General features: G+C 42.5%; 1 protein-coding gene across 1 annotated transcript in view; it reads left to right on the top strand.

The window, feature by feature from the left end:
• Positions 1–17,454, top strand: part of LOC143021024 (alpha-(1,3)-fucosyltransferase C-like) — a 91,689-nt gene extending 74,235 nt beyond the window's left edge. The window contains exons 3-5 of the mRNA XM_076178186.1: positions 14,551–14,732; positions 15,306–15,439; positions 16,122–17,454. Of these exons, the coding sequence (XP_076034301.1) occupies positions 14,551–14,732; positions 15,306–15,439; positions 16,122–16,851 (1,046 nt within the window). The 3' untranslated portion in view covers positions 16,852–17,454. The remainder of the gene's footprint in view (positions 1–14,550; positions 14,733–15,305; positions 15,440–16,121) is intronic.
• Positions 17,455–22,349: the final 4,895 nt, after the last annotated feature.

Below are 22,349 nucleotides of genomic sequence, written 5' to 3'. Positions count from 1 at the left end.
TCCAGAGGAACCTAAAACACGTCAACAGGAGCGTGAGACCTCACCGACAGTACCTCGAGACCCCCAAGACACACACAACAACCATGAGCCAATACCAGGACGAGATGCACCGGCCCGGTCACAACAATGAGTCTGAGTTCTCGAAGACCAACAGCAAGGACCTGAGGTTCATGGAAGAGGAGTCGATGACAAGAAAGAGGGTCAAGGTCATCAGAATTGACCCGGAAAGAGAGCTTGAGTTGAGGCGCAGACAACTTGTGCGTAACGTGACTTACGAAGTTGTGACTGTCGAGGCAACCAAGCAAAGGAAGGACAGAAAGAAGGCAAAGAAAAAGCGACCGGAGGACACCGTGCAGTATGAAAGGTGGGACTCGTCCACCAGGAGCTCTAACACAGAGACTCCCAACAACAACCACGGACACTCAGGAGGCTCTACAGGGAATCCAGGGACAAGACGTGGTCCAACAGGGCGCGTTCGACCCTACCCCAGCCGTCACTTTGCCCCTTCACTCTTCAGAGAAAGGGAACAATTCCCCTTCTCTTACAAAGGGACTCGATGGACTCAAACAGCTCAAGTCTCTTTTAAACGAGCTTTCTACGAAGAGGTTCCACGAGCTCTCCAATGACTTCTGTCTCTTTCTTGTCGACCATCCCGAGCAAATAGAGGCTTCGGCGGAGTTAGTCGTTCAGTTAGCCACTCTCCAGCCGCTTAATTCGGGTTCGTATGCAAGACTCTGCCAGTTGGTCCGATAGAGACTAGAAAAGACCTTGGCAGATATTTTCGAAGCCCACGTCAGGCGCTGTTGCCAGAAACTTTTCGAGGGAAAAGAACACAGTACTCAAAAGCCTAAAGGCAAAATGACCCAAGAGCTACCCCGGAAGAGGTATGTGGCGCTATGCCGGTTCATAGGATGCCTCTTTAACGAAGGCACACTCCCTCCACAGCGCATTGCTTCGTGTGCCATCATTCTACTAAAGAAAAAGGAGGAAACGGCTCTGGAAGCCGCCACTGCCTTGTTGGCCAGCAGCGGGGAGAGCCTTGACAAGGCAGCCCGAGTCTCCACTCTGGGTATCAAAATAGTCTCTGGTATCTACTCAATCATTGAGAGTCTAATAGAGGAGGATAAATTGCCACCCGTTTACGTCCACATGCTCCAAAGCCTACTGGAACTGAGGGCGCGGCACTGGGCGCCAAGACCTTTGGCCCACAAAAGTGCCACTATGCACAACAAGGTCACAAACAAACCGGAGGACGACCATACTCCAAAGGATTGGAGACATAAGATCCAAATAGAGGAGACGCCAATTACCAACAAAAATAAATGACTTATTATCATGGAGGAAAGAGTTCCCCAAAGTGCTCAGCCATACTCTCACGGTCAGTGATTTGAAAGAGAAAGGAAAGTCTTCTAGTACCGATGATGAGACCAAGAAACCGGACGAAGGCCCATCAGATCTCCTTGTCAGTGAGTCTTCAGATAAGGGTCATCTGGAGACTTTCATGAATAAAATATCGCCAAATCATTTTGAAGGGCCGTCCAACCAGATACTACACTTCCTGTCTAACCACCCACGCGCAGTACAGACTTCTGCTGACCTCGTCTTTCAGTTCGCCTGCCAAAAGCCGTCACACACAGACACTTATGCCCAGCTTTGCCGACTGCTCCAGCACAGCCTCGAGGGCCCTGTAGCAGAAAACTTCATCGATCGAATAAAAACCTCATGCAAAAGACATTTTGTCAGTTACGGAAGTCCATAGGTTCCTAATTCCATTCAAACTAACGGAGAAACCACTTCCCAATTCAATGACGTCTTAATAAGAAAAAGGTATGTCGGTCTTTGTAAGTTCATCGGGTCCTTATACAACCAAAGCTTACTACCCTCAAGTCACATTATCGTGTGTGCAAGGTTTCTTCTTAATATAAACGAGGAAACTTCGCTTGAAGGAGTTTGCACTCTTCTGACGACCTGCGGCATGATGCTGGATCAGTCAGCTAAGCTCGCACCCGAGGTCGAAAAGACAATATCCTCTTTATACACGACCATAAATAGGATAATCAATGAAGGAACTCCCTCGGTTCGATACAAGTATCTGCTCCTTGATCTTTTAGAGCTCAGGGGGCGGAAGTGGATGCCCAAAGGGCACAGCACGGTACTAAGTCGCTGAAGGTAACTCCTCAAGTATCTAAAAAAGTAACACAAATTAATCAGTCAGAATCATTCACATAAACAAAGAAAATTTAAGAACCAGCGGTAATTCTTGCCTCTCTTTTTCCCTTGCTCAAGAACACCACATCATACCACTTACAAAAACTGTCTACAGGCTATCTTCGTCCTAACACAGGTATTTGCAGCTGAACTGGCGCTACCACGAACAAGGCACTTTATAAATGTCCACTAGTTACTCCCTCGGTCAACGAAAACAATGGAGAAAAGGACTCATAGTTTCTGCAAATTTTCTCACACAATCGTGGTAACGAGAAGTTACAAATGTGTAAAAGGAATATCGATAAGAACCTTAGGGATTTGGGACAATTAACAAAGAAGGCATTAACCCCTTTCACTTGGAAGGATACCCCTCAGCTGAATAATATTATATAGTGTTAACCAAACCAAAGCCCGTAACAATCTCCATCGGGCCGAAGGGATTGATAAAGACTGACCTAAAGTAGATATCCCACGATGACCTTGATCCAGCGGCGTCTTCTTGCGTCAATGGTGTTCTTTGGTTGTCAACAGCGTTAACTAAAGACATCTGCGCCTTCATTGGTGATGGAGCACTTTTCCTCTGGCTTGGGAGGTAATGGAGACGTTTGACTTTTTCCATAACGGATGGAATGGTGTCACGCTGAAGACACCTGCACGCCAGTATCTATCGAAAGAAAGACATAACACTACACATTACAACCCATATAAAGCAAGGAACTCAGAACAATTACAGGTAGCACACAAACAACATCCTTAGACCACATACATGTAAGGACATACGTATACGTAACCATTTTGACATGCGCGGCACATAATACATGGCATCAGGTAAACAAAAAACACACTACTCAGTACATAAGAGACCATCCACCAACACAGTCATATCAAACAGACAGCATCGTCCCATCCCCCTCAATTCCACTTACACAATTGTAAGCATAAGAATAGGTTAATTAGAGATTGAAACATTTGTAAGAGGCTGGTAAAAAAGCTGGTAAAAAGAGGGGTAGAAGACGGGTGTTACATTTTATAGGTTAGGTGTTTATGAAACAATATAGCGAGGAAGCTGCCTAAGTCCGCCTTTCCGCCTTGTTTATGAAATAATATATGAGCGGTCTGCCTGAGTCCGTTTTCCACCTTGTGTAAGTTATAAATTTTTTGTTTATAATTATTAGCCGGGGGCTCGAATGCATTGCTGACAAGACATTCCTTTGTAACCTAATTGAGAAATATGTAAACTCGAGATTATTTTAAGTAAACAACATTGCCATATAGACTTGTAACAACGAATCTGATTGGTGAAAGGGTAGAGAAAATTTAATTGGTTCACGATTGTAAGATCATACCCTTTAGGGAGGATCTTAGATATAAAGGTTAAAGATCATTTGACTATAAAAAATCAATACGTCACTGCAAACCCCACGTAGGATCTTGCATACGTGCTCTCGGAGGATTCCGTGAGAGAACCTCCGAGAAGCACACTGCACAAGAATTAATGGAAGAAAGAAAAGAAAAAATATTCCACGTTTTCATTCTCCTGGACAGAAGATTATTACTAAAAGAAATGAGTAGCTAAATTCATACGTTAGGAACACAAGGGCTACTACAGTGTCGACCGGACTAACAGTGGCAAGACAGGTAACAGTGGGCAACACAGGCAGTGATAACAAGGACGACTAGAGTCGACAAGGGCTACGAGCTATTGAACGAGGTGGGCAACACATTACTGCATATAAATGTGCATTTACCGCAACCAACACATATCAAGAGTAACTTACACAAACAGAAATTTCATAAAAAGATGTTGAGGGATTTGACAAGATGTGGATCAGGTTTTGGTAATCTGTATTACAAAGAATTACAAGGGAGGAGCATACCGGCAGGGGACCTTTTGGTCCATATCTAGGTTGGATGCTAAAAATAGTTACACAGAGAAATGAATAAACAAGCTACAAGCATTACAGCATATAGCTTAGGTGAATGAATCTTAAATGAATCATAAAACTTAGAACCGTACTACATTGCACTGCTTCTACAGGAAGCTTATTCCATTCACTAACTACAAGGTTGGCGAAGTTGTTTTTATTCGCTTCCATATTAAAACTACGTCCTGACAGCTTGAGACCGCCATTTTTCGTCTGATTCTTATTCATTGTGAAAATTTAATCACTTTTGATGTTTTGAATTTCCTTTACAGTCTTGAAAACCTGTAACAAGCCACCCTTGAGTCTATGATTTTAAGCGGTTTTCGTGTGATTTGTTTGTATTTTGAATCCGTTTTGTGATTCACCGCTGCACTTTTTCCAATCTCTCAATTCCTTTAATGAGATTCGGTGATGTACGGACACAGTATATTCCAGATGTGGGTGGATTAATGATCTATGATGACAGATGGACTTTTGAAATAAGTAAAAAAAAAAATCGCTCAATCAATCCTAGAAACTTATTTTCTTTCGTTGAGGTTGAAATACACCGCTTAGATGATGAGATCGTTACTTATAATTACACAATTTTTTCACTATCCACTTTTATCGTTTATTCAAATAATTTGGAGTCGTACTTAGTGTTCACTTTACATTTGGTTCTGTTAAGATTCATTAGCCACTTTTCAGAACATTGCTGTAGTTTATCTAAATCTTCTTGAATACCCAAAAGACTCTAGTGATCATTTGCTATTCCGTTAAACGTTGTATCGTCAGTAAATTTGGAGACAATAGATTTCAATCCATGGTCTATATCTTTATATATACTGTGGATGTGCTCTGTCTTGCGGCGCTGCCTCTGACCCAGGGCAGTGGACAGGATGCACGGATGACCCGTCATCCAGGAGGTGCCAAGATGGGAGGGAGGGAGGAGGGTGGAGGGGAGTGGAATATATGGGAAATGAAATGGGTGGGAGTGGTTTCTATGCCTTTTTCTTTTTTGGCTATCCCCAGTGTAAGTGGGAAAAAGCCTTTGGTATATGTATATATGTATGTATGAAAAGAAATGACCCGAGAACGAAACCCTGAGGAAATCCACTCGTAACGTTTTTCCAACCACAAGTTTTGATATTCAGAACAATTTGCTGTTTATGATTTTTCAACCAATTACTAATCCACCTTCTCAAAGTCCAGATATATTAGATTTATATTATTTCTGTCGTCATGATTTGATATCACTATCTTGTAAAATTCGAGTAGGGTAGTCACGCAAGAAAGTTTCCGTTTGACTCCATTTCCCGTCCCAACCAATGGTGATATATATATATATATATATATATATATATATATATATATATTTGTATATATATATATATATATATATATATATATATATATATGTATATTATATATATATATGTATATATATATACATATATGTATATACATATATATATACATATATATACACATACATATACACATATATATATATATACAAACATATATATATATATATACACACACACACACATATATATATATATATATATACATATATATATATATATATATGTATAAATATATATTTCTCTCTCTCTCTCTCTCTCTCTCTCTCTCTCTCTCTCTCTCTCTCTCTCTCTCTCTCTCTCTCTTCATGTTTGTGGTGCTGTTGCCAGCCCGGACTTAGCCTTGCTGTGATCCAAAACATAGACATATGACTTGAGCAAAGTTTTTTCCGATGATGATGCCAATCACATGTTGGGTGTTGGCAAGATCAGACAAAAAAATGGTGGATTTCCTACAAAATATATCCACTGAGTTCGTGATATTGCTATCTATATTTCCGGGTAAAATTAACTAAACCTTAGTCTGCTTCATTCGGACAACTCAGCAAAAGGACAAAGTTGTTGTCCAGCCACAATTGCGAGACGAAAATACGTAGATATAAGTAAAAGGCCATGATCAAAATTCGGTAGAAATAGATACCATGGCTTAAAATCACCGTACGGTGAGAAATTACAACAAAAAGAATTGAACCATTTTGGTCTTCATCTGTGCACAAGGAGTATTCAAATTTCACTGAGGCTCCCGGCAATATGACCTTAGTATAATTGTCGAGGAACGTCTGCTGTGATAAAGGTGACCCTTAAACCTTTCTCCAGTAAAATCAACGAGATCGTCTACGAACACAGCATCACGATCCAGAGGAACCTAGAACACGTCAACAGGAGCGTGAGACCTCACCGACAGTACCTCGAGACCCCCAAGACACACACAACAACCATGAGCCGATACCAGGACGAGATGCACCGGCCCGGTCAAAACATTGAGTCCAAGTTCCCGAAGACTAACAGAAAGGACCTGAGGTTCATGGAAGAGGAGTCGATGACAAGAAAGAGGGTCAAGGTCATCAGAATTGACCCGGGAAGAGAGCTTGAGTTGAGGCGCAGACAACTTGTGCGTAACGTGACTTACGAAGTTGTGACTGTCGAGGCAACCAAGCAAAGGAAGGACAAAAAGAAGGCAAAGAAAAAGCGACCGGATGACACCGTGCAGTATGAAAGGTGGGACTCGTCCACCAGGAGCTCTAACACAGAGACTCCCACAGCAACAACCACGGACACTCACGAGGCTCTAGAGGGAATCAAGGGACAACACGTGGTCCAACAGGGCGCGTTCGACCCTACCCCAGCCGTCACTTTGCCCCTTCACTCTTCAGACAAAGGGAACAATTCCCCTTCTCTTACAAAGGGACTCGATGGACTCAAACAGCTCAAGTCTCTTTTAAACGAGCTTTCTACGAAGAGGTTCCACGAGCTCTCCAATGACTTCTGTCTCTTTCTTGTCGACCATCCCGAGCAAATAGAGGCTTCGGCGGAGTTAGTCGTTCAGTTAGCCACTCTCCAGCCACTTAATTCGGGTTCGTATGCAAGACTGTGCCACTTGGTCCGATAGAGACTAGAAAAGACCTTGGCAGATATTTTCGAAGCCCACGTCAGGCGCTGTTGCCAGAAACTTTTCGAGGGAAAAGAACACAGTACTCAAAAGCCTAAAGGCAAAATGACCCAAGAGCTACCCCGGAAGAGGTATGTGGCGCTATGCCGGTTCATAGGATGCCTATTTAACGAAGGCACACTCCCTCCACAGCGCATTGCTTCGTGTGCCATCATTCTACTCAACAAAAAGGAGTAAACGGCTCTGGAAGCCGCCACTGCCTTGTTGGCCAGCAGCGGGGAGAGCCTTGACAAGGCAGCCCGAGTCTCCACTGTGGCTATCAAAATAGTCTCTGGTATCTACTCAATCATTGAGGGTCTATTAGAGGAGGATACATTGCCACCCGTTTACATCCACATGCTCCAAAGCCTTCTGGAACTGAGGGCGCGGCACTGGGCTCCAAGGCCTTTGGTCCAGAAAAGTGCGACCATGCACAACAAGGTCACAAAGAAACCGGAGGACGACCATACCCCAAAGGATTGGAGACATAAAGTCCAAATAGAGGGGACGCCAATTATCAACAAAAATAAAGACTTATTATCATGGAGGAAAGAGTTCCCCAAAGTGCTCAGCCATACTCTCACGGTCAGTGAATTCAAAGAGAAAGGAAAGTCTTCTAGTACCGGTGACGAGACCAAGAAACCGGACGAAGGTCGATCAGATCTCGATGTCAGTGAGTCTTCAGAATAGGGTCATCTGGAGACTTTTATGAATAAAATATCGCCAAACAATTTTGAAGGGCCGTCCAACCAGATACTACACTTCCTGTCTAACCACCCAGGCGCAGTACAGACTTCTGCTGACCTCGTCTTTCAGTTCGCCTGCCAAAAGCCGTCACACACAGACACTTATGCCCACCTTTGCCGACTGGTCCAGCACAGCCTCGAGGGCCCTGTAGCAGAAAACTTCATCGATCGAATAAAAACCTCATGCAAAAGACATTTTGTCAGTTACGGAAGTTCATAGGCTCCTAATTCCATTCAAACTAACGGAGGAACCACTTCCCAATTCAATGACGTCTTAATAAGAAAAAGGTATATCGGTCTTTGTAGGTTCATCGGGTCTTTATACAATCAAAGATTACTACCCTCAAGTCACATTATCTTGTGTGCAAGGTTTCTCCTTAATATAAACGAGGAAACTTCGCTTGAAGGAGTTTGCACTCTTCTCACGACCTGCGGCATGATGCTGGATCAGTCAGCTAAGCTCGCACCCGAGGTCGAAAAGACAATATCCTCTTTATACACGACCATAAATAGGATAATCAATGAAGGAACTCCCTCGGTTCGATACAAGTATCTGCTCCTTGATCTTTTAGAGCTCAGGGGGCGGAAGTGGATGCCCAAAGGGCACAGCACGGTACTAAGTCGCTGAAGGTAACTCCTCAAGTATCTAAAAAAGTAACACAAATTAATCAGTCAGAATCATTCACATAAACAAAGAAAATTTAAGAACCAGCGGTAATTCTTGCCTCTCTTTTTCCCTTGCTCAAGAACACCACATCATACCACTTACAAAAACTGTCTACAGGCTATCTTCGTCCTAACACAGGTATTTGCAGCTGAACTGCCGCTCCAACGAACAAGGCACTTTATAAATGTCCACTAGTTACTCCCTCGGTCAACAAAAACAATGGAGAAAAGGACTCATACTTTCTGCAAATTTTCTCAGACAATCGTGGTAACGAGAAGTCACAAATGTGTAAAAGGAATATCGATAAGAACCTAAGGGATTTGGGACAATTAACAAAGAAGGTATTAACCCCTTTCACTTGGAAGGATACCCCTCAGCTGAATAAGATTATATAGTGTTAACCAAACCAAAGCCCGTAACAATCTCCATCGGGCCGAAGGGATTGATGAAGACTGACCTAAAGGAGATATCCCACATCCCACGATGACCTTGATCCAGCGGCGTCTTCTTGCGTCAATGGTGTTCTTTGGTTGTCAACAGCGTTAACTAAAGACATCTGCGCCTTCATTGGTGATGGAGCACTTTTCCTCTGGCTTGGGAGGTAATGGAGACGTTTGACTTTTTCCATAACGGATGGAATGGTGTCACGCTGAAGACACCTGCACGCCAGTATCTATCGAAAGAAAGACATAACACTACACATTACAACCCATATAAAGCAAGGAACTCAGAACAATTACAGGTAGCACACAAACAACATCCTTAGACCACATACATGTAAGGACATACGTATACGTAACCATTTTGACATGCGCGGCACATAATACATGGCATCAGGTAAACAAAAAACACACTACTCAGTACATAAGAGACCATCCACCAACACAGTCATATCAAACAAACCCCTCAACAAACAGCATCGTCCCATTCCCCTCAATTGCACTTACACGACTGTAAGCATAAGAATAGGTTAATTACAGATTGAAACATTTGTAAGAGGCTAGTAGAAAAGAGGGTAGAAAGAGGGGTAGCAGACGGGTGTTACATATTATAGATTAGGTGTTTATCAAACAATACAACGAGCGAGGTGCTCAAGTCCGCCTTTCCGCCTTCTTTATAAAACATTAGCTCAGCGAGCTGCCTGAGTCCGCTTTTTGCCTTGTGTAGGTAATAAGACTATTATCTATTAATAAGAGCCGGGGTCTAGAGTATATTGCTGACATGACATTCCTTTATAACCTAAGTGAAAATTATGTAGATATTCGAGATTATTCAGAGTAAACAATATTGCCATATGAACTTGTAACAACGAATCTGATTGATAAAAGGGTGGAGAAGGAGAATATTCAATTGGTTCACGATTATAAAATCACGCTCCTTTGGGAAGGATCTTAAATATAAAGTTAAAGATCATTGGACTAAAATAAAATCATTACGTCACTGCAAACCTCACGCAGGATCTTGCTTGCGTGCTCTCGGGGTATTCCTTTGGAGCACACTGTATAAGAATTAACTGAAGAATGATGGAGAAGAAAAATATTCCACGTTTTCATTCTCCTGGACAGAGGATTGCAACTAAAATAAGTGGGTTGCTATATCCATAGGTGAGGACAACAAGGGCGACTACAGTGTTGAAAGGACTAACAGTGGTAAGAGAGATAGGAGTGAACAACACAGTGATAACAGGGGGCGACTAGAGCCGACAAGGGCTACGAGCTAGTGAACGAGCTGGGCAACACATTACCGAATATAAATGTGCATTTACCGCAAACAACACATATCAAGAGTAACTTACACAAACAGAAAATTCGTGAAAAGATGTTGAGGGATTTGACAAGATGTGAATCAGGTTTTGGTAATCTGTATTACAAATCATTTCAAAGGAGGAGCATAACGGCAGGGGACCTATTGTTCCATAACTAAGTCGGATGAGAAAAATAAATAGTTACACAGAGAAATTAATAGACAAGCTACAAGCATTACAGCATATAGCTTAGGTGAATGAATCTTAAATGAATCTTAAAACTTCGAACCGTACTGCATTGCACTGCCTCTACAGGAAGTCTATTTCATTCATTTCCTACACGATTGGCAAAGTTATTTCTAGCCATTACCAATTTAAAATTACGTCCTGACAGCTTGAGACCGTTATTTCTCGTCTGATTCGTATTCAGTGTAAAAATTTCATCACTTTTGATGTTGTCAATTCCTTTTACACTCTTGAAGACCTGTAACAAGTCACCCTTGAGTCTATGTTTTTTAGGGCAAATAGATTCATATGTTTTAAGCGGCTTTCGTGTGATTTGTGTATATTTTGAATCCGTTTTGTGATTCACTGCTGTACTTTTTCCAGTCTCTCAATTCCTTTAATAAGATTCGGTGATATACGGACACAGCATATTCCAGATGTGGGTGGATTAATGATCTATGATGACAGATGGACTTTTGAAATAAGTTAAAAAAAAAAAAAAAATCGCTCAATCAATCCTAGAATCTTATTTGGTTTCTCTGAGGTAGAAATACACTGCTTAGACGATGATATCGTTACTGATAATTACACTATTTTTTTCACTATCCACTTTTATCGTTTATTTAAATAACTTGGTGTCGTACTTGGTGTTTACTTTACATTTGGTTCGGTGATTCATTACCGACTTTTCAGAACATTGCTGTAGTTTATCTAAATCTTCTTGACTACCCAAATGACTCTAGTGATCATTTGCTATTCCGCAAAACGTTGTATCGTCAGTAAATTTGGAGACAATAGATTTCAATACATGTTCTATATCTTTATATATACTATGAAGAGAAATGGCCCAAGAACGAAACCCTGAGGAACTCCACTCGTAACGTTTTCCCAACCAGAAGTTTTGATATTCAGAACAAGTTGCTGTTTACGATTTTTCAACCAATTACTAATCCACCTTCTCAAAGCCCAGATATATTAGATTTATATTATTTCTGTCGTCATGATTTGAGATCACTATCTTGTAAAATTCGAGTAGGTTAGTCACGCAAGAAAGTTTCCGTTTGACTCCATGCTGGCTGTCATTTATCAAACAATTACTTTCTAAGCGATATTGGATAGCCACTCTGATGTTAGTTTCCGTCATTTTCCCTACAATTGAGGTTAGGTTTATAGGTCTGTGAATCCGTGGCTTCCTTTTGTCACCCTTTGTGAATATGGGAGTAACGTTAGCTAGCTTCCATTCTTTTGGCACATTCCCGGATATGACAGGATTTTTGAAAATAATTTCTAAAACAATCTCGTTTGTTTGTTTCCTTCTAGATTCTTGGATATCAACCGTCAGGGCGTGGTATTTTACTCACTTTGATACCTTTTTAAGGAAGCTCGCCGACCCAGCGGTTCGAACCCTGGAATTTCAGATATACAACTGTCTATTCTGAAACCTCGCTTTAATTTGAATCTAACTAGGTTGTGATCGCTACCTCCAATGCTTTCATTTATTTCTACATCAGTTATCATGCTTTTACGGCTCGGTAACTCGAGTTATGTTTCCATGTCTTGTGGGCTCTTTTATGTGCTGAACCACGTGATTGTTACCGAGAAAATATATCAAGCTATTACCTACATTGCCAGGGTCGTCCAATCAATGTCACTAAAACTGAAATAACCCATTACCAGTTTAGTACTTCTTGAAACAAAAAGGTTTTCGTCCGTTAATGATAATATTTTTGACCTGCAGTAAACCACACCTACATTTATATTTTGTCCGTCTGTTTCCGATAATTCTACCCATAAACTATCATGTACACCTTACTTCACTTCCCTTACTTCACATACAACATGTCGGGTAGAAAGTACTTGGTGTGACTTTCTTGTAGCTTCTTCCACAGACTTTCTCCTCGGTTTTGTAATCAGTGACGAAGTGAACGATCTGTTACATAGGTGTATTTGGTTGAGGCGTCATTCACCCACTTTAACAGTGTGATAATCACCCTTATCGGCTTTGTGTCAACTGAAGATGTAAACAGTCTGTGACAAGTCATAACACAAGGTGTTGTTTTGTCCATGATGTCTTCGGCCTTTCAGATTCAACCATAATGGTAGAATATCTGATGAAATTGTTAATGCATATGTTATCCATACATGGTGTGGGAGTGTGAGGAAAATGGGTCAAACGTCGTGATCGTAGCGACAGAATGATGGTCATCACTTTATAGCAGTGGTTCCCAACCGGTGTGCCGCGGCACCAAAGAGTGCCACCGTGAGATCAGCTGATGGTGCCGCCAAAATTCAGGGCGAAAATAATTTTCGTATTACCAACTCTCTCTGCCATCCAGTTTTGTTCACTAAAGCAGCATCAGTGTAAAGATGAGTATTGTCATATTACCCAGGGACAAAATTTTGTTACACTGACGTTGAATCAACAAAATACTGACAAACCAGGATTTATATTTTCTAATAAGGGTGCCGGGGACTTCTGAGAGGCTTGGCAAGGGTGCCTCAAGCCAGAAAAGGTTGGGAACCGTTGCTTTATACTTTCTTCAGAATCATCGTTGAAAGCTCGTCCCCTTGTGATTTCTCACCACACGCCAAGTAGTTCATATAAACTGTCAGTCGAAAAAAGGGTCACCGGTTCGTCATCGTGTTTGTCGTGCGATTCAGAGGTTCGAACTTACGTTTCTTGAGCGATATAATTCATCCACCAGTGGCCCGCGGAGCCTATCCTGGCTTCTTCGAGACGGAAGATTAGTACCATCCGAAGCTCACTCCCTTTCGGTTACAGTAATGTTTCCCGACCTTTTCGAAATGATTACCCCAAAATTCGGACCTTTCCTGTTATTGTCCCACCACTATTTTTTTTTCTTTTGTCTTCGATTTTGTTTATCTTAGGTTAGGTTAGGTTAGGTTAGGTTAGGTTAGGTTAGGTTAGGTTAGGTTAGGTTAGGTTAGGTTTGGATATGTTAGGTTAGGATAGGTTAGGTTAGGTTAGATTAGGTACAGTGGCGTGAATGTTCCAAGGAGGAGTAAAGACCCACCTAACCTAACCTAACCTAATCTATCCTAACCTAACCTAAGATAAACAAAATCAAAGACAACAGAAAAATGAAAAAATTAGTGGTGGGGCAATAACAGGGGAATCTATCCTAACCTAACCTAACCCAAGATAAACAAAATCAAAGACAACAGAAAAAAAAATTAGTGGTGGGGCAATAACAGGAAAGATCCCAAAATTCAATTTCGCAGTTATCAATTACCCCATTGAACATATACCCGGTAATATCGGATTTTTTTTTTCGCTGTCACCTGATGAACTGCATGGGCTGTATAGCCCGCTATTGGCTGTATATATTTAAGGATCCAACACAAATGCAAACTTTTCCACTTTTGTGTATACCAACATCAACCATCATAAATGCAGAATATTCAATACAACAATAATAATACATATTATTCAGTGATCACGTTATGTGATCTTCTCACACAGAACATCCATTACCCCAAAAATATGGGTCCATTACCCCCACTGGGGTCATTTACCCCGGGGTTGGGAAACACTGGGTTAGAGGTTTGTAGTCACCAAACCCGAGTAAAAGCAAAGGTAGGAACAAGCTGCCGCATCTCCTTACGGTTCAGTCTTGCCCAAGTGGGTGCTATCCTTTGGGTCTCTTGTGATTATAGATCAAAATATAATAAATCAAGAAACTTATCAAACTTCTGAGGTACTGAGGTGTGAGGAGTGGTTGAATCAGTGTCATGATCATTTTCGAGTATTTATTCTATATGGGTGTAGGCTGTGACTAGGCAGCCCATTTTAGGAAGGGGAAAGGCACAAGATTATTCACAAGGATAGAAGCGCTGGAAAACTACAGTCCACAACAGCATAACAACAATACAAGAGGGAGAAGGCCTTCGGTATATGTGAAGGAATAAACACACAAACGCACACACACACACACACACACACACACACACACAAGACAATACCGACTAAGACCGGGATACTGGCTGACGAAGTCCTTTGCCCTCTCTCTCTCTCTTCAGGACGTGAATTCTATATCCAAGAGCTTCACAAGCACCTTCGAGTGGACATGATGGGCAAGTGCGGTAAGTACCAGTGTGGCGAAGCCATGAACGAGGAATGCTACCAGAAGGAACTGCGGGTCAAGTACAAGTTCTACCTGGCCTTCGAGAACAACATGTGCGACGACTACATCACCGAGAAGGTGCAGTAGACCAGTGTTACACTTCAATGCTATGTCTTAGTCAGTATGGTTAAGTTTAATACACTAGTCGTAGGATGCGCTCAAAGCCACACAAATTCGCCCAAAACTCCACATGTATATCTAACCCTACCAACAGTCTTACCAAGCCTGGTTAAGGTGCTGTGGTTAAGTACAGAGGCTGTATCGCCACCCAGGGGATACCCCAGTCCTGCAGTGGGTCCTGCAGCGGATTCATGCTTGAACGGACACAATAAAACCGCATGGTGTTTCCCATAACAAAGTTAATAAAGTGCGTCACAATATTTGTATTTTCTTCTCAACCAGGCCGGTGTAGATTAAGTTGTACATCTCTTAAGCCGAGGATCTGTTAGTTTATGCTTCACAGATCTCAAATTTCTTATTCTCCTTTCATGTTACAATGCCTTTATCATGAACGAATAGATAAATTAACAAACCAAATACCCCACCATACCCTGTTAGTCTAAACGCAGCATAGATAATGTATCACCGTAGATAATATTATCACAAATGATGTCGATCAACGATTCTCAACCAATACGTTTCTCCCGGCAGCCCTACAGGGCGTTGATGCACGGGATGGTCCCTGTCGTCTTCGGCGGCGCCAACTACTCCCAGTACCTGCCCCCGGGGTCCTACATCGACGCCACGCCCCTGAAGCCTGAGGCACTGGCTAAGGTCATGCTCGAGTAAGTATCAGATAAAGTACTTGGTCAAAGGAAGGCCAATGAGGCATGTTATGGTTATGGGCTCTCTAGAAAAGAGCAGCTAGTTTCGCAGGATCGGGTGTTGTGGGAAGCGAAGAACGGTCTGTTAGAAAATGAGTGACAGTGATGTAACAAAGCGGCTATTGCCAATAAGCGCTTTGGGCGTGGTTCTGGAGGCTTAGGCATGGTCAACGAGGTCTCGAGGGGCTTTGTAAAGGGATTCGTTTTAGGGGTATTTATCAACCAATACCTCACCCAACAAAGCAAGGAAAGGGGTCGGGTGTATGTAACCATATTCACACGTGGGGGTTACGTTGTGAGAGTTAAAACAGGAAGTTGGTAAAGCAGTGACACAGTCATCGGGGTTTGTGGATCATCGACTTTTAAGGTGAATTTGCCCGCGCCGCGACGAGAATTATGTGGCACTGTTGATATAGTTTGTTCTGGTTGGTGATAGGCGATTTCATTCAGTCCAGGAGCAGGATTGTAACTACTGCTGGGTCTCCATCGACCTGAACCTCATTGCATCCTATCAGCTGAGTATTTTTTTTTTTTTTTTTTTTTTTTTTTTTTTTTTTTTTTTATTTTTTTTTTTTTTTTTTTTTTTTTTTTTTTTTTTTTTTTTTAAGTTTACGGCATCTGACAATGGGGTTTTTCCTTGCAGGGCGACGTCGTCTCCGGAGACCTATGGCCGCTTTCACCTCTGGAGAAGGTTCTGGAAGGTCGGACTCTTCGCTCCCTTGTGTGAACTGTGTGACAAACTCCATCGTCCTCCCCTACACCATGACTCCCCATTATTACTCCACGACTTCCAACAACAGCACCCCTCCCCCTCACCCCTAGCCCCGTCGACATCCGCCCAAGACCTGATCAAGTCTTCCTCACGCGAAGATCCTCCGTCCGCTCTCCCTTCGCTGCAATCCTCGAACACGTCTCTCCTTCCCCCCTCCTCCTCCTCTTCTTCTTCCTCCTCTTCCTTTCCTTCCTCCTCCTCCTCCTCCCCGTCTCCTACACAACCCCAACACCTTAATTCCTCCCAAGGCCTTTCTTCGTCAAGATCTTCCTCCTCCTTCATGGACCTTCTCCTACGGCCCTTCTTCGCCGTCCACAGGGAAGATGCGAACTCTTCCTCTTCCTCCCTAGGGGGTCTTCTCCACCGGCCGCTCTTCCCCAAGAGGAACCGCACCCTGAGAACCTCAACCCCCGCCTCCGGGGGAGAGAAGAAGACGCAGACCACCCTGTGGGGGTGGTGGTTGTCCGAGAACAAGTGCTACACCCTGTACCCGGAGGACCAGTACAAACGCCCTCATTCGGACAACTACGTCATCCAACTCAACCTCGGGCCCTTCGGCAGTTACTTCCAGTATCTCCTGAAGGGGTCTCTGAAAGAATGAGGAGAAACCCGGAAGGACAACGGACACTGCTCCATCCTCCAGTTTGAGAACGAAGTCCTATTGTTCGCATTATTTAATTCATTTGTACTTATAAGGATGAAATAAATATGTTTTATATAAAACCGAAAACGCCTCTCTCTCGTCTCTTTAGATCTTTCCCACATGTTAAAAAAGTGAAAGTAATTGACTATACGAAGAATGCATGTAGGAGACCTATTGGTTCATAACAAGGTCGGATGCATTAGAACAGAGGTAGGGAGCCTACGCCAGGAGGCGCTGAGTAACTGGGGCAGTCACTTCAGCAAAACCTTTCATCACGAAATCTCTGTAATATGCTGTCGTGCCAACAAAAGAACGGAGTTGGTCCACGTTCTTTGGGGTGGGGAAATTACCAATGGCTCTGATCTTATCTGAGTTTGTGTGGATTACTCCCTTGTCCACAGTATGGCCAAGTTTGAGAAGTACTGGGTTGGCTGGTTGTTTGAGATGTACTTGTGTTAGTTTGATTTTGATTGGAAGCTTGGGTAGTACTGATGGTGAGAGGGGTGTTGGGGCTGTTCAAGTCGTGGTTATTGGTAGGGTTCTGGGTTGTGGTCTCCTCAAGCCTATTTGTGCTATTAGGGTCCATAAAGGTCTGATCAATGGACACAACTAGGTGTCTCGATGCTGTGTGTGACCTACTGTAATGTGATATTCTGACAACTTTTGTTTTAAAACTATACAAGGCACCTGATTATTATAATTTAAAGTAAAAAATATACAGATGGTATGAATTCATATTAAAAAATGCATGCAATTACTTTATACCCATCGCGACCGATGTAGTGCTGTTTGGAATGGAGAGAAAGGGTAGGGGCGTTGGATCGACTGTTTATAGTTCCCCCTTGTGGGTTATTCCTAAAATATTTTAAATATAATTTAAAATGTGCACTGGAGTAGATAATTAATATTTGTTAAGACACGAGAGGTATTGCCTTGAGAAGAGTGGTTGAGATATATGATTTGTTTCGTAAATAAGTAATTTCTAGGTGAAGGGATTTTTTCTATGAAAGAAAAGTATTAAGTATTTTAAGCACGGAGTGCAGGCAGAACAAAGCAAGCATAGAAATTTGTGTGAAAAAAAATGTGGGCGGAGGTTCGCCCCGGGCCTGAATCGGGGATCTGGGTGTTGTTTGTGGGGTAGAGGAGAAGAGCAAGAGTAGGCCGCAGCACTCGTAGCACTGCGGCGTCGTGAAGGGTAGGGATGACCCCAGGTCACGCCAGCTGGCGCGAATCGTCTAGACTGGGGAAGATCTAGCAGAGTCCGGCACCAGTGCCACCCATAATGTTACCACTTAGGGGCTTCGAGGTGGTAATGGTTGCCAGGAAGTGAATCAAATGGGCAGTGACCGAGAGCCGATTCAAATCCATTGATGTCTGTTCTGACAGAGTTTACTCGCGGCTTCGTTGACTCAGCATTGGCCGGAAGGGGGTGGCCTTCTCTAGGAGGGGCGGGGGAGGTGGTTGGATCAACGGTGGGTGTTGCTGTTCACTGAACGTAAACACTTGTGTTCGTGCTAATTTCCACTGTGGTATTTGGTGTCGTGAAGAGTAGTAAATGCTTCAGCGTCATGCACACACTGCACACTTCACAAGGGTTAATGGAATCACTGTCAGTTTCACACGTCCGGGGTTCAAAATCCTCGTATTAACGAGGTCCTCATTGACAGATTGGTTGGAATCTAATGATGGGGCTGTTATTCGAGCTACTGTTTGCGAGTATCAGATGAGAATGATCACTTGTTACACTAAGTTGGTGTAATGATTTTTTACTTTCTTTTCAACACTATGCATTTGAGTGAACTGGTTATGTTCCGTGTGTGGTACCCACTATGATTATTTCTTTAGTATGGGTGCGACTATTGCCTATCGAAGCACTTGTAGTCACTTGTACGTCATTCTCACTGAACATCGGACTTTTTATCTTTTATTTGTTTATTTGTTTATTTATTGTCTCATTAATTTCGTGGTTGGGTGGCGTACCGCTGCCACTAGTGAATCAGTTAGGCAGGTATTTAAAATCACAAGACGGTTTTCTCGCCTATGTTGTACTTTTTAAATACACTTCGTAGATCCTACTCGACCTACGTTCGCCTACGGACTGCCGGCCCCCTGGCTCGCATCTGTTTTTGTATCAGTAGAAATGTTGACATAGCATTTCTGATGGGGGGTTGGCAGTCTCACAATCATTTATACATGCTATCGTATATTCATTATAAGGTTGTGCCAGTTGTTTCTTGTGATTTAATTTGCATCCGTATTGATTTAAAAACGGAGTATAACGTGTGTGTTGGAATAAATGTTGTCTTGCCTCTGATCATCTCATGCTTTGATCACGTGAACGGAGACCCTGAGTCGTTTAAATGTGTGTATTCTGTTGTAATTTTTCATGAGAGGTATCCAAGGAAGGTTACAATAAGGTCACTGCTGTGTAAAAGCAGCATCAGTAAAGACTCTGGACTTGGGGTAGTTAACGAAGCCGACAGCGACGAAATTATTAACAGTGTACACCGGCATTAACCCCGTTACCCCGAGGGTGCCCCTCAGCTGAATAAAATAATCTGCCCTTAACTAAATCAAAACCTGTTACTACCTATTTACTCCAAGAACCGAGATGTAGCGGAGATCGAAAGGTGAGTCCACTACGCCCGGAAGCGCTGAGTAGCTGCGGCTGAAGCCGTCACCTATGCCCTATTATGAGCTTGGACTGTTGAGGTAGATGAAAATCACTGCCAGGAATCGGAGGGGAGTGAGGGATTCGAACCCACAATTAAGCAAAGGCGAGACCAGCACGCTTCCGAGCCAACTTGACTCAATGTCATCGCTTGGCACAGGGAAGGAGTTAATACATCAATTAAGAGATTCGGAACAAGATAAGTTTTCGTTGACTGATATCAAACGTTGAAGAGGACCATCTAACCTAAGCTGGACTGTATGGCCAAGTAAATGACCTACGATTAATCAACATCGATAACTTATCAGATTAGGTGTGACCGTGTCACGAAAAAGTCAGCTGCCACGTAAATCTGGATGGATGAAATGTGGCAAATGGTTCCTATCTACGATGCATATGCACTAAGATATACACAATTTCCTCATTTGATTAAATCAGAGGACAGGTTGGAGTAGGGCACTTGACACTCGGAGGTTTGGTATTAATCGGTCTGCAACTTTGGTGTTCCCGAAGAACGTCCCTCAATGATAGTGATCTCTCCCAAATACTCAGTCCAACCAGATCTTGACAAATGCTTGAATGGAAGATGCACACCTGTCTTACTCCTGTATTAAAGGAACTAAGCCGGGCACGTCTTCTCTACATTTCAAATCGCTTTGCACCAGAGTATGCACCAGATATCAGGTCAACAATCCTCGCAAGATTCCCGCAGACCCACAGACGACCCCAAAGCATCCCACAATGCACTCACTCAAACGTTTTCTTCAGATCAACATAAATTACAAGCAACTCCTGTCGAAACTCCAGACTGGCGATCCACAAGAACTCGAAGTTCAAGGATCTGATCATCTCTGATGAGATCAGATCAGCTGTTGACTTACTGGGCGTGAAGTGAAACTGACCACACCTTGAGTCAAGTCAAGGTCGAAACAAAAGCGGTGCGGTTCACCTCGAAATCAGAACGAACGCAGAGTGCGGGGTGATCTAATAGAAGTGTTCAAGTGGATCAAAGGCTATAACAAGGGTGATGCAAACAAGGTCATCATAATAAAACAACAGGGCAGGACTCGCAGTAATGGGTATAAACTGGACAAATTTAGATTTAAGAAGGAAATAGGCAAGAATTGGTTTACAAATAGGGTGGTCGATGAATGGAATAAACTTAGTAACCACGTAGTAAGCGCTGAAACTATCAGTTGTTTTAAAAAACGATTAGACAACTTTATGGATGGGGACGACAGGTGGTGATGGATACGGAGCTGCCTAGTGTAGGCCTTATGGTCTTTTGCAGTCTCCTTTATTTCTTATGTTCTTATGTTCTTAACGATATGACACCATGAAGAAGTACAATACCGAACGAGTCGACTTACGAATGTATTCGTATATTCATTCCATCTCAGTACAAGTTTAAGGGCATCTTGGCTCACACCTTACGCCCCTTCTCATGAGGTTTTCTTTCCATAGCGAACTGATCTGTTCTAATTTAGACTTTGCCACAAGTAACCAATATTTTTATTATTATTATTATTACTTGACGTCAAACTATGTTCCTCTGAAGAAGCCACTCAGGCGAAACTAGTCAGGAATAAAAGTATTTCCCTCAGCCCGTGTTCCCTTTACCTCCTATCCACATTATTATTACTGTTTAGTAAAAAAAAAATGGGTTCATCGACCGGGTTGAACCAAACAGAAACGGCAAACACGTTCTAGTAAATTGGTCCCTAATCCCTCGGACAAAGTGACGATCTTTAAATATTTTGTTCTACCTCCCTCCACACGATCCCGGGCTGCGTTGGGGAAAGTGGATGGGGACGTCTACCTCCGACATTTTTTCTGTCGAACTCAAACAGCTGACGTCACAAAGCAGCCAAACTTTGGGTCTGGGTTTGTTGACTTATGTGAATGAATTTGTCCTCCTAAACAGAGTCTTGCCGCTGCAATCTGTGTGGTTTGGAATATCGACAGACACACACAAACAGTAAGGTGAACATGTCATCACTGTTGACAAACGTGGTGTCTAATTAGGAGTGTGTGTATGTGTGATTCACCTTGGTCTTAGGATCACGTGTTGGACTCGTGATCGATAGTTATTTCCCTCCCGAAAGAGAGCTCAGAGCTCGTATGACCGAACTTTGGGTAATGCTATGACCTTACACGCACACACACACCTAAATCCCCGCCCACGAGAGTTGGAGTAACGACCCGAAGCGCAGCAATACTGAAATAATTTCAGCCCTGGGCAGGATTCGAACCAGGCACCGCCGGCACCGCCATACTGACAGTCTGGGACTCTACCATTTGCGCCACCGTGTGTGTGTGTGTGTGTGTGTGTGTGTGTGTGTGTGTGTGTGTGTGTGTGTGTGTGTGTGTGTGTGTGTGTGTGTGTGTGTGTGTGTGTGTCTATGTGTGTGTGTGTGTGTACATGGCTCTGGAATTCTTCCCTCCGAATGAAGGGTATTATCTGCTATTCCATGGTTAAAAAAAACAAGGAGCAAGAGAATCTGAGTCCATTACATATAGATATACATATATAAATACATACACATAGATATACATATACATATATGTGTAGGTAGGTATGTGTGTATATATATATATATATATATATATATATATATATATATACACATATATATATATATATATATGTATATATATATCATATATATAATATATACTATATATAATATCATATATATAATATATATATATATTTATATATAGATATATGAGTGGGGGGGGGGTGAGCTTAAACGCCAAGAATCCGTTGAAGTTTTATTTCTGA

Source organism: Oratosquilla oratoria, chromosome 41 (genome assembly GCF_046742065.1).
Source record: "Oratosquilla oratoria isolate Oo_2021 chromosome 41, ASM4674206v1, whole genome shotgun sequence".
Classification (NCBI taxonomy): domain Eukaryota; kingdom Metazoa; phylum Arthropoda; class Malacostraca; order Stomatopoda; family Squillidae; genus Oratosquilla; species Oratosquilla oratoria.
The sequence above is the reverse complement of the archived record's forward strand: the minus strand, read 5'-3'. Positions and strand labels throughout refer to the sequence as shown.